This window comes from Pempheris klunzingeri, chromosome 15, assembly GCF_042242105.1.
Source record: "Pempheris klunzingeri isolate RE-2024b chromosome 15, fPemKlu1.hap1, whole genome shotgun sequence".
Taxonomy (NCBI): domain Eukaryota; kingdom Metazoa; phylum Chordata; class Actinopteri; order Acropomatiformes; family Pempheridae; genus Pempheris; species Pempheris klunzingeri.
The window spans coordinates 5032972-5045172 of NC_092026.1; the positions used below are offsets into that span (position 1 = coordinate 5032972).

Genomic DNA, 12201 nt, shown 5'->3' on the forward strand with positions numbered 1-12201 from the left:
TTGGGGCAGAGCATCACTCAGAAAGGGAAAGATAGCCAGAGAAGTATTGTTCAACTGGTACACAGTATTTTTTTTTATAAATCTAAAGCTTTGAACTTAATTGTGTATCTTCAGGCAATAGATAAATCGGGTTCAACACATGAAAATAAGTTAGCGAATTTGTTCCATAACTAGTTCAAGTGCTGCATTGAAGTGTCGTTGGCTATTGGTTCAGTAATGCAGTTAATTGCCCCTCTATTAGCTTTGCTCCAAGAATGCTGATGGGACAATGCCCTATAGATCGAGCTGAGACGGGCGGCAAATGGAGGCAAAGAGAGAAATCAAAAGAGCCAATGACATCAGAGAGGGCCGCGGAGGATTGTGTGGACTGTGTGGGCTGGGTACCAGGAAGCTCGTGATGAGTCAGGACAGGAAGTTGGTTGGTGTCGTTCATAGAGAAAGCCTCTAAGGCTCTAGGATGTGACAGGAGAAAGATGGGAGAACTTGTATTCGGGTGACAAAGGTTCTTTTGTGTAACTGGGGGGATCACAAGGACACAGTCGAGGTTTTGTGGCAGCGGAGAAGATGATAGAAACACGATTGAAACTGGGTAAGATTGGGTAGGAATGTGGGGGCTTCTCTGTTTCTGACTCAAAAACCCTTTGGGCAAAGCTGGCTTGAGGAGTGACCTCATGCATGTTGGTATGCTCGAGTAACAGTTTTAGCTTTTCTCCCGCTGACATACAATTAAAAATGATTTGTTTGTGAAGCTCCTGATTGTGTGTGTGAAGTTCTTGAAGCAAGTTCGACAGGAGTCTCCATGCATCTCCACACTGCTCTGTGAAAATTGTGTAGAAAACCCAAGAGCAATCGTCCTCACTTGGGATAGATGGTGGTCATCTTGGCTGCTGCGTATCCTGGCTTGCACGATCCTTCGCTGAGGTTGCCATACTTGTATGCCAACTCTGGTGGCCTGTACATGAAGAGAACAGAGGGGGAGGCGATTAATGGGACACATAGTGATAACTGATTATCAATTATTCTGACACGATTCTAAGCCTCAAAGACTGAGGCTTTTCAAACAATCTGCTTGAGAGATAGGGGGAAAAAGGGCTTGCTGAGGAAGTTGGAGAACTCAGCAACAGCTCAGTGTATCACCTGTGTGTGGCAAGACAAAGCAGAGGGGCCTTGTGCAAATAATCACACTGGCAGTGCTAAAACTAGAACCTCCCGATTACTAGCATGATCATTAATAACGCCATGAATCTAGTTTAAATAAACAGGGAGAAAGGAGGCCCAAGTCAAGGCATTACATGAGAGCCAAAATCAGAGTTGGCAGGAACAGGGCCTTGAATTGGGGCCTGCTTGTGCACAATTTGTAGCTCTTCTATGCTAATATAAAACATTTCAGTATGCTAGAGTGCAGTTCACTTGCAGCTTGACCTTAATCGGCTGCAAGCTGGTCAGTGATTTGGTGAGAATGAAATCTTGGGGGCACATTTTCATCCATCAGACCACCAGCAGGAATAAATTACCCCAAATCAAACTAATTACTAGCTTCAAGATTAATTACACTATTGTGTGCATGTGCTCTAATGGAATAACTAATGACACTGTAGATGTAATGTAAGGACCTGTGTTACATAAACTGAATCCATGTGAAAACCACCTTAAAGTGTGTGCTGACATGGTGCTTACAGTGTGTGTGCAGTGTGGATAGACGTGCCCTGCGAGAGCCAGGGTGGTGATGGCAGCATATGATTACTGCCTGCATGGTAATGGGAGGGCCAGAGAAAGGGGCAGTTTAGAGCTAGAGTGTCAAACCAATTCAGGGAATTATATACATATCAACAGACACGCTGACACAATGACAGCTGTATAACGACTCAATGTAGCATGTTCTCACCCTGACAAACCACAGCCGCTCTGGAACAAACGGGAAAACACCAACTACATCTCAATTCGCACAAATCTCTTCATGTATTACTCCAGCCACCAAACATGTGCATTTGTCACCAGGTTTTGGTTAGGACTCCAACGAGATGCGACGTGTTTATTTAAAAAAATCATGCGAGATTAATTGGCTGAAGGTTTACGTTTTCATGTGTCGTGTTTCCCCATTGATCAGCCAGAAACTGTATGAGTAGGTATGAGTGGGACAGGCTGTAAAACATATCTAAACTAATGGAGTCAAAGTGTAACTCAGCTGTCCTAAATATAACAAGTTAGAAATATCACACACACAGGGCATGATGGTGAACTGCTAAATGTGTAATGTTAAATGAGAGAAATGTTTACTAGAAAGAGATGTACTCACAGTTTTGTGTCCAGCTGCAGCAGAAAGCCCTGCTTATCATACACTGGAGAAGAAAGACACAAACAGAGACAGAAATGATCCGTTACAGCGCAGGTCACGAAGCACATGGACAGAAATCATGGCATCTTTGCGGTTGAAGCTTTGTATAGTTGGATCATTAGCTCTGGTCATCCAAACTACATTATCATCAACTATCAGCTCATTAGCTGTAGTTGTAAACAACCTGCGCGACGGTCACAGGGAAAACAATATGGCGAATGTCAAAAGAAAATAAGCATTAGAATTAAGGATTTGTGACAAACAAGCAAAGTTAGGGAGAAGCCAGCCAAAACAATCTGTTGAATTTAAAATAAAGTTAGAAAAGAAGTTAGAGATCACCTATGGACAACCAAAGAGGCAGCCAATAGGTGCCTGGTGAAGCGTTGAAGTAGAAGACAGAAGCACAGAAAACTAAGATGAGAAGAAATGAAAACTTTATTCTGAATGATGTCATCTGAGTATCTACTACAGTCTTATGTTTTCTAATTAAGCTTACAGGGTCTATAAAACACTTATCATATAACTTCTATCTGTAAAATGCTGCAATAGCTATCTAGCATGACAGAGGAGTCTACGTTCAACATGAGCATTAGTTGGAAGTCGGAGGAGCGTGGTATTACTCCTCCGGTTGCAGATCTTGTCTTCACAGAGAAGCTGGAGGAGAAAGATAAAGAAAATGCCAATGGGAATGCGCGACGGCTGGTTAGCGAAGGATCCGAGCACAGACCTGGAGGATGTGGACTTTGCCATAGCAGCCAAGATGAGTGAGTGTGTGTGTGCGTGTGTGTGCATTATGTTTCTGTTGAGAAGCATAAAGCAGCCAGAGGGCTAAGTGGAGGCAACGGCTTGGGTGAAATTAAAGAGGCAGGGTCCTACCAGAACGACAAATGTTGGCCTGTGGAACCCTGCAGTATTATGCACCAAAACCCCTGCAGACTGCTTCACTTGCCAACCATTTGTTACTCAGCCGTGACAACAGAGGGCAGTGTTGCATCACACTGCAGAGCCATATGGATGTTTATGACTGGGCAGATGTTTAATTCCTCACTGGTTGTCTTGGGCACCAAATTCAATATTTTATGACTGTAACAACTTGAAATCAACCGACTAGCTGACACACGTTGCTTTCCCTGTTTGCAACTGATGTGGTTGATTATTTTTTGAAAATGTTGCTAGCTTCCCAGCCCAATCATGGGTGCTGGAGTATTGCAATAATTTAAAAAGGTTCTGTCATTTTTTGTTTTTTTTAAATGGCAGAGGGACAACAGAGATGGGTAGGGGTTCGATTGGTGGGGCTGCAGATGTACCTGAGCCTACTATTCGTCCCACGGTGATGTCCGTTTCCAACTCTGAAACACAAAATGGTCAGTTAGCACCATTTGAGGTCTGTTAAGGCAGCATTGGACTTGAAAATAAAGCCAACTGCAGATGTCAGACATTACAGAGGGGAAGAGAGGAAGCGGAGAAGAGGAAGTGAAGGAGGAGAAGGAGAGGTTAATAGCTTTGATCCCAGTAGGCTGAATTATAATTCTCAGTCTCAATCTTTATTCAAAAATGAAAAGTCCAATGAAGTGGAAAATTAAGCGCAGAAAGCCCCCATTGTGTTTTTGTGGTTATTATGGCAGCGGGATATTGAAAGTTACCCATAAGGATTGAATGCATGAATGAGCACAAACATTTTTGGAAATAAAACAAAAAAAAAAAAAGAAATGATGATAGGTAGATGAAAGTGGTAAAAATGGAAAGCGTTCATTGCTGAGTTAGCAGAGATTTATGTTCTGTGAAACAAATAACTCAATAGCCCAATCTAAAATCACCCGCTTCACAACAGTTTGACAGGGCTGAGTCTCAGTGCCTCTACCTGTAATTCTTTTCACTTCAGCCCCTTTAGTCAGGACTACAGTTGTTTCTTCTGCATCACTCTCTGAAAACAAAAGGGGGTTAAGACACTGAAAAAAGATCATCACTGTAGAGCTGTGGAAGCAACTATTAACCAAGACCAAAAGTACTCGGCATATTCAATTAATGTAAGCTTTCATCATCCGCTTGAGCGACACACAGACCATGGCTATATGCACAAAAATAGATGCACACAAAAGGCACACACAGGGACAGAAAGAAACAAAAAAATCAAAAGGTTTAATGCTGATCCTGCAATGTGTGTCCACCATCGTGGACGTGCCATAGATACAGGAAGTAGAAATGTTAAAGAAACGTATTACAAATGTCCGTCGTCTTACATATTTACAGAACAATGTGAAAGATTCTCACTGTATCTGTAAGATGTGTTAATAGCCATGACAGACTCACAGTAAATGACTTACTCTGAACAGGCTTAAAGCCATGTTTATTATGCTAAGATTTTGGCAACTGCTGCACATTTCCATTCTACTTCCCCTTTCACATTAATCATTCTAATTTGTTTTACCAAACGGATAAAAACTAAAAAAAAAAAGGACCTTTAATTAAGAAGTTAGCTGCAAGCAAAAACCCACACAGGTTTAAGAAGAAAACAAGTGGAAAAAATGTCTCCCTCACTTCTATCAAAATAATCAGAGGACAGCTGCCATGTCAACTCATCCAAATGTCGATGATTAACCATGACAAAGCACTCTTCAACGCAGAACAAGAACAAAAAGTGCTCCTTGTGACAAAACGACAAAGCACCGAATTCTGCAAATGTAATTTGCTGCTCAAAAATGTGTTTCTTTATAATGGGGTGTAAGTAAAACACAGCCTCTCCGTTTGGGGGCCTCTGGCTGATCAAATTCCCCTATTAATGAACCGCTAACTGTGTTCCAGGTGAAACTGTATAGGCATATCGGCGATGACCGCTACAGCTCTGAGACAAGAGAAGGCAATCCCTGATGTTGAAAACCAAGCTGGGGTCAGGAATATTTAGAGAACACGCCTTGAGCAACTGCTGACCTTACTGCTAATTAAGCACTGAAGATGACAGGGGGACGGGGAATCCCACTCAGAAAGATCATGTATCTTTATAGATTTATAAGCAAAGTGTAAAAACACCATCAAACCACTAATGGGAAACAACTGGATTCATCTCATAACAAACATTATGATGATGTATGTCAGTGTTTTATCTTAGAAAAGCGGTTTAAGGATCAAATCAACAGGGTCGAAAGTTGTTGCCTGTTGGCTACTGCAAATGGAAAAAGCAGGGTAGCAGCTTGGCTGGTGGAAACACATTCATTTCTCACCTTGCAGGTGTTAATTTCAAGTGTGACTTGACACCCTGAGGTTGTGTTCCTGTTACTATCAGCAAAGCAAACCATTGTTAGTGCTGGGAGGCTTTGCACTCAAAGAAAAGTTGGCTGCAACTGCATTATACACCACAACTTTTGACAAAAGTTGAACATAACAAGTCTCAAAAATGTATTGGCCAATCTAACTGAAACTACTGGGTCATGCCAGGCGACAGAAAAAAAAGTGATGTTGTGGCATTCGTGGGTAAAAGAGGTCAGACACAGTGCACAGTGAGTGTTAAGCCGTTGTCCATAAAGCTGAAATCACCATTTACATGGAAAAACAACTGTTCCACTAATTATCTAAAAATGTTCTCCACGCAGCTAATACATAAAACCAATTTAAACAAAAATAGTCCATCGTTGATGTTTCCATGACAACTGAGCAAACTCCATCGGCTGATGAAAGCAATGAGATGTGACTGAAAGTCCTACAAAATGTCCAGTCAGTTGACCTTGTTCAAAACTGTTTGTTGCAGTCATTATATGATGAGCATGAATATTATCATAATTTCAGCATTTTTAAACATTTTGTTCTGCAGCCTTCTATTCTCCATCACTGAATCACGTGTGTATCCATATACACAAAATGTAGCTTTTCTCACTACATGTCTTTCTGTTTCTTTGGTCAAACACCTTAACGGTTATAAAAGTGATTGGACTGCACCTCCTAAATATTACCTCTTAAAAGGCCAACAATAACTTCTGCCCTGTTGCACTGGGAACGCCGTTCAAATCGCTGTGAATACAGATCAATGACAAAAGCGTATTGTAATTGGCGATATTGACACTCAAAACAAGCTGGAGGCGATACAAAGCTTGCTTCATTAACAACAGTGAGTACCCGATCATGTCAGTGCATGCACACATCATCTCATTACTAGTAAAGCTGCAAAACAAAAGGCACCCAGAAACTACCTGTTTTTTAAGTTTTAACACAGCACTTCAGCAGGATGTGTGGATTTATTTCATCATAGCTGCACAGGCTTTAAATGTTGTTTCAGAGTTGAACAATAATAAAAAAATAAAAAAAAACAGCCAGAGATACAAGTAGCAGCCATGTGACCCATGTGTATCAGCCACAGTACTTCTTGACCATGTTACATCCACATCCAACATCCACACCAGCTGACAGACGAATGACAACGGTCAAACGAACCTACTCTGAAATCAACACTGTAAAGTAGCTCGACGGGCAGAGTCATAAGACAGCAGAAAACAAATGGCCACAGAAATTGCTGCCTCAGGCCAATGGATGAAAAACGGGAACAAAATCCAACACACAAAAGGAAAAAATGAATGAAACAGGAATTCAGCACTGATCTGATCAATGACTGCAGACACTGTTGCTTAAACCATAAAACAGGCTAAAGGGGAAGAATGGGGCAAAGCACAAACCTTCTGGATGTCATAAACCATCTGGCGGATCTACATACAACAGCTGGTCAAACCCAACGCCTAAAACAGCCACCGTGACAACAAGCACCACAAACACACACACTTTTTACAAGAAGTCAGCTCGTCAGGGCTCAACACTGCATCAGAGACACAGGTTCTGTATTAATAAGTCTCATCGTTTTTCAGCAATGACTGCGTGGCAGCAAAAAGGAGCAACAGAATAACCACAGAGATGCTCTTAACGATGTATGCGATGAGCAGGGAGTAAGCCTCTGTGTATTTCATTTGTCTCTGGAGCAGTCACAGAGTCTCTGTGTCAAGAATGAGGGAGAGAGATTATCCAGATTTGATCCTCTCAGTGAGAGAGCATAGTTTAGCTGACCGGGGCAGAGGACAGCAGAGAGCGTCCACATGCTCGTGTTACCCTTCTGATCATCTTTAAGCCTACCATCTGACACCACAGTAATGCAGAAAGCCAATATTTCTCACTGCAATGAAAGCTCCTCTGCTTTTGCGTTGTGCAATTTAACACACAACTAAAGAAATCGCTTGGACACAGACCACAGCACCAAGCTCACCTGTTCTGTGATGCACCCAGAGGACGCTTTTAGCAATACTGAAGAGAAATGCTTCGTTCGGTCATGTACGGTCATCCGTACATCACATACTGTTTGGCACAGAGTGAGGTCAAATTCAACAACACAGACAGTTTGAAATGCCAAGGCTGACTGAGAGTCATGCACACAGAACAGGAGCCTTTAACTGTGAGCAAAGACTGCTAACTATTTCATTAGCAAACATTAGCAGCAATGACTTATCAGACACATTTGGAGCTTGTTCAGCGCTGGTTTGATAGCCCTTTCAGACGGGAACATTGCTGAATTCCTCTATCTGATCAGGTAAGTTTCACACACTTCTGTTATGGCAGAGCTCCATGATCAAATATAACAGAATACTTGGATGGACAGAAAATCAATGCTGGGACCACTGAAAACCGAGATAAAGGAAATTTGAAATCCTGTTTCTCCTCACAGTAGGAACAATGCAGTAGAATGGTAATAAGTTGGAAAGAAAGTACTGACACAAACAAAGAAGAGCATTAGCAGTTCTCGCACAGACTTCATGGGAGACCAAAGTTATTTCTTTATATTTTTGCAGTATGTTGTATCACCTCAGAAACCCCTCAGTCATTTAAGAATCAATGAATTTTCTCATCATTTTCATGAATTACTGCGTATATTGAGATATTTGGATGTTATCATCACATCGGAGCTCAAAATATTCCTGACGACAACAGTAAAAGAGTCGGCTGATGATAACTGGCACTGGGGGTGGAGTGGTGTGAAATGGTGAGCACACACCAGAGCCTCAGTCCTGGCTCCAACATGTCATCCTTAATCATCATGTTGCAAACCAGAAACATAATCCTTCTACCTAACATCCATGCTCCACATGACCGTGATTTTGCAATACACAGGCAGGAGAGTGGACTTGTCAGGAATGACCACATCAGCCTAAGACTAATCCAAACTGGTTAGGCCTGCAGTCAAACTTAACATTACAGCCAGTGTGAAGATAACACACATTCCCCCCCCCCCCCCCCAAGCTTTACACTTGAGACAGCATGCTGAGCCTCTAGCGAGGCTCTAAATCTGGTTCACAGCACTGACATTTGTGTTTTGTGCCAAAAGCTGCTCTATGACAATGTTTTCATTGAAAATATTCTCCGTAAGGGGCACAGGCAAGAAAAGTTTCCACATTGTTAAAGAGAAATCTTCTAGCCCCCTCTGCTGGATTTTGACAGCTGTTTCAGGGCGCCCACACAGTCTGACAGAAATTCCCCATCATCCATAATCAGTTTGTGGTTTGTCCACAATATTTTGCCCACAGAAGTCCAGTCAATTGTATGTATAGAGCACCAACTTATAACAAACATCATCTCAAGATGCTTTTCACATAAAACACGTCAAGACCATGACCAAGATCATTAATCAATGAATTCTTTTTAGTGAGCCACATGGTAAGTGTTCAAACATTCAGGTCTGCCATCAGTACTTTTCTAAATATGGACTAAAAAAAACTCAGGATATCCAACATTCAAAGGAAATTACATAGAGAGTCATAACCAACACCCAAACGTACCAGGGGTATTATTTTTGTGCAAAGTGGGAAAAAGTGCCTTTTCAGTACGTTATAAAGGACATTGCGAAATTGCATTTTCAGTTTTGTGAGTTTAGATTTCATCATCTGAGTGTGGAAATCTTTTCCTCCTATCTACAAAAGCGGATGAGAAAATAAGCATGCTGTTTTAAGGCAGGGTCAGATAGGGCTTTCATCTGTTCGGTTAAAACATAGGCATTCTTACTGTAGGTGAGGCAGAGGGCTGTAAGTAGATCTCCATCTCTGAGCCAAACCCACATGGGCTGGTTTTAGGCACCAGAGATGGAGCAACGAACACTGACTGTACAAGAAAATCTGATTGGAGTCTCCCCACAACATCCGGTGCTCTAGCGAAGTGAACGAAAAGCTAATCTAATATCAGAGACAGACAGGTTTGGAGACGCCAGCACACAGTTAGACATACTAAGGGTTCAGCAGAGGGACTTTAAAATCAAATATCAAAGAACAGATTGAAACAGACAGGCGGGTGACTGGCAGCACAGAGAGGCAGACAGCAAAACGGAGACAGGTGTCACACAGATTAGCCCGATAAAACAGATAAAAACGCATGTAGGTTTCAAACGGACTTGGGGCTATGACAGATGGATGATCAGATGATAAATGAACGTTACAGTCAGACTGGAGATGTCACTTACGAGGCTTCTGGCCCCATACGTGTAGATGTAGCTTCCCGGAGGAGTAGTAAATAAAGCCCAGGACCAGCATGGGGCACAGGACGAACAGCAGCTTGTGTGTGGGCTTCATGGTCTTCAGTCATTCACATGGCACCATCCAGGTCATCACCTAAAATGACAGGAGGGGATAAGGACATAGCATTTACACGCCCAGAGGACAAATTCATCTGTCAACAGCGAGGAAACAAAGTGAGAAAACCAGCGAGGCGATAATATACAGCGTGAGCAAAGAGGAAGACACAGACAGGGAGGCGGTGTAAAAGAGGGGATAGGTGGAGTCACAACTGAAGCGAGATTAGAAGTAAAAGGATGATGAAGAGCGGTGTATAAAAAGGGGGGAAATATAATGGAGATAAAACACATGGGATGAAAGGGAGGTTCATAAAGATTGTTCTTGGTCTGACTCCACTAAGGCTGAATCTTAAATCTCTTCCCTTGGCTACATATGCATCCCCTCTCCTTGAGGAATATTCAATCATGTCTGGAGGGCAGTCTCCAAAAAGCGATAAAAAATACAAGAAGAAACATTAGATGTTTTTTTTTTTTTGTTTTAATAAACTCGTCTCAATAGAAGAAGCAGGAAGGAGAAGCAGGGTGTCCCTTTTTGTGGTCATTCTGTTTTGGTGAAACAGTGGATGTGTGGATGTGTGGATGTGTGGATGTGTGGATGTGACTCTTAGCGGTGATAACGGCTGCAACTTATCAGTAGTCCAAACATCTGTTTAACACCCTTCTCTAAAACCCAGAAACGTTCTTAGTAGTTTACAGGAAACCACACCCTCGCTGCCGCAGAAGGTATGATGGCTATAAAAAGGTCAGTGTTGTTGTTAGTTCATTCAGTGATACAATGACTGCTCCCATTAGTTCATCTCACCTCAATTAACCTTAATCGACCTGCCTGGGGCACAAAACATCTATATATGGATTTTTCAGATCCCACACATATTTAACCAGCAAAACATGCCACACTTCAATCTACACGTCGCCCGACGGCAGACAAGACAGCCCTATTAGTCATCTCAGTGTCTGTGTGGCCTCGGCTCTGTCTTAAAACAAACTCTGCCGTCTCATGAACTGTAACCCAGCACCGTCCACTTGCTTTCTACCCCACGCATATTTTTTTTTTTGGAGCATAATGTCCAGCTTTCATTAAAAACAGGCCCTGCTGAAACACAACACGCTGTACAGGATTCCTCAGATGCGACACGGTTAGAAAATATACATCAAATCCCATCTGGGGCATCAAGGTTTCATCCTGAGAACTGCGAGAGGCAAGTGCAAATGAGGGACTAGAAAGCCTTGGTACAGGGAGGTGTCTGAGCAGAGTTAGAGCTCAGATAAGACGGTAATACCCCTGCAAAACTGTGCTTTTCATAAGAGCGGATCATAATCCACATGAAGCAACAGCTGCCAGGCACCAGGTTAATAATGCAACTCGTTAATACTCCATTGGTCCCCTCACATAAAATGCAAACTGTTGATACTACAGTGCTCATCTTACATAAAACCTAAAACCCATATCTTATATAGGTTATTGTTATAACTCTAAAAGATACCTGGTGATCACTCTCACTGAGAAAACACTGACTCACATGAAACATAGACAGCTGAGGAATACATTGAGCAGGATTTACTGTATAGATCAGAGCACCCAAATGTCCATAAGCATGCAGCAGGACTACACCGGTGAGAAGACATGGGCTTAGGGACAGTTTCCCCCTTCAGGTGCTGCATTTCTCTCCAAGAGAGGACCGCCAGGCACCATCCAACTAAATGGAGATTACACTCAGACTATATTCGTGACAGGAAGAGCACACAAGGTCATTTAGCAGCAGGAAAAAAAAATTGCTTATGTACGAAATGTGCTTTAACTCACCACATCACTGTGTTACGGGTTTCATTAGCAGCTCTGTCCACCTCTCATCACACTCCCTCCTCACGTACAGTTACCGGGAAAGCGTTGAATTTCATGCTTCTACTCTCAGTTTGCTAATTTAGCTGATATTAATGGAAAAAGCGAGTTCGGCAGCTAATGTTAGCAAGACAAACATAACGGAACTTCTCGGTCCCATAATTCACCGCTCGGTCTTACCTCAGTGTCTGAACACAGTGTGTACTCTGAGATTACCTGTGGTGTTTCTCTCACTTTAAAGGCTCAGTTTAAGATATAAAACGGACCCGACAGCACACAGCTATCAGGTTTTCACAGACACGTGAAGGAAGCTGTGTAGAAAAAGACGATAGGGGGAATGAAGCAGCTAACCGTCGCTGTTAGCTTGAGTTAGCCAGCCGCTGTGCTAACAACGCTACGTTGGCATAGTGGGGAAATTTGCCTTGATCCCGTCGGCAG

The 12201-nt window shown here is 42.5% G+C and overlaps 1 protein-coding gene across 5 annotated transcripts in view; it reads right to left on the reverse strand.

Moving 5' to 3' along the window:
- The window catches only part of st3gal3b (ST3 beta-galactoside alpha-2,3-sialyltransferase 3b), a 48075-nt gene that overhangs the window by 22920 nt on the left and 12954 nt on the right, over positions 1-12201 (reverse strand). For 3 of the 5 annotated variants that reach the window (XM_070844427.1, XM_070844429.1, XM_070844428.1), the window contains exons 2-6: positions 9813-9960; positions 4197-4259; positions 3643-3684; positions 2297-2339; positions 860-952 (exon numbers count right to left, since the gene is read on the reverse strand). In XM_070844427.1, the coding sequence (XP_070700528.1) occupies positions 860-952; positions 2297-2339; positions 3643-3684; positions 4197-4259; positions 9813-9921 (350 nt within the window). In that variant the 5' untranslated portion in view covers positions 9922-9960. The remainder of the gene's footprint in view (positions 1-859; positions 953-2296; positions 2340-3642; positions 3685-4196; positions 4260-9812; positions 9961-12201) is intronic. The other 2 variants (XM_070844430.1, XM_070844431.1) reach the window with 2 other exon arrangements.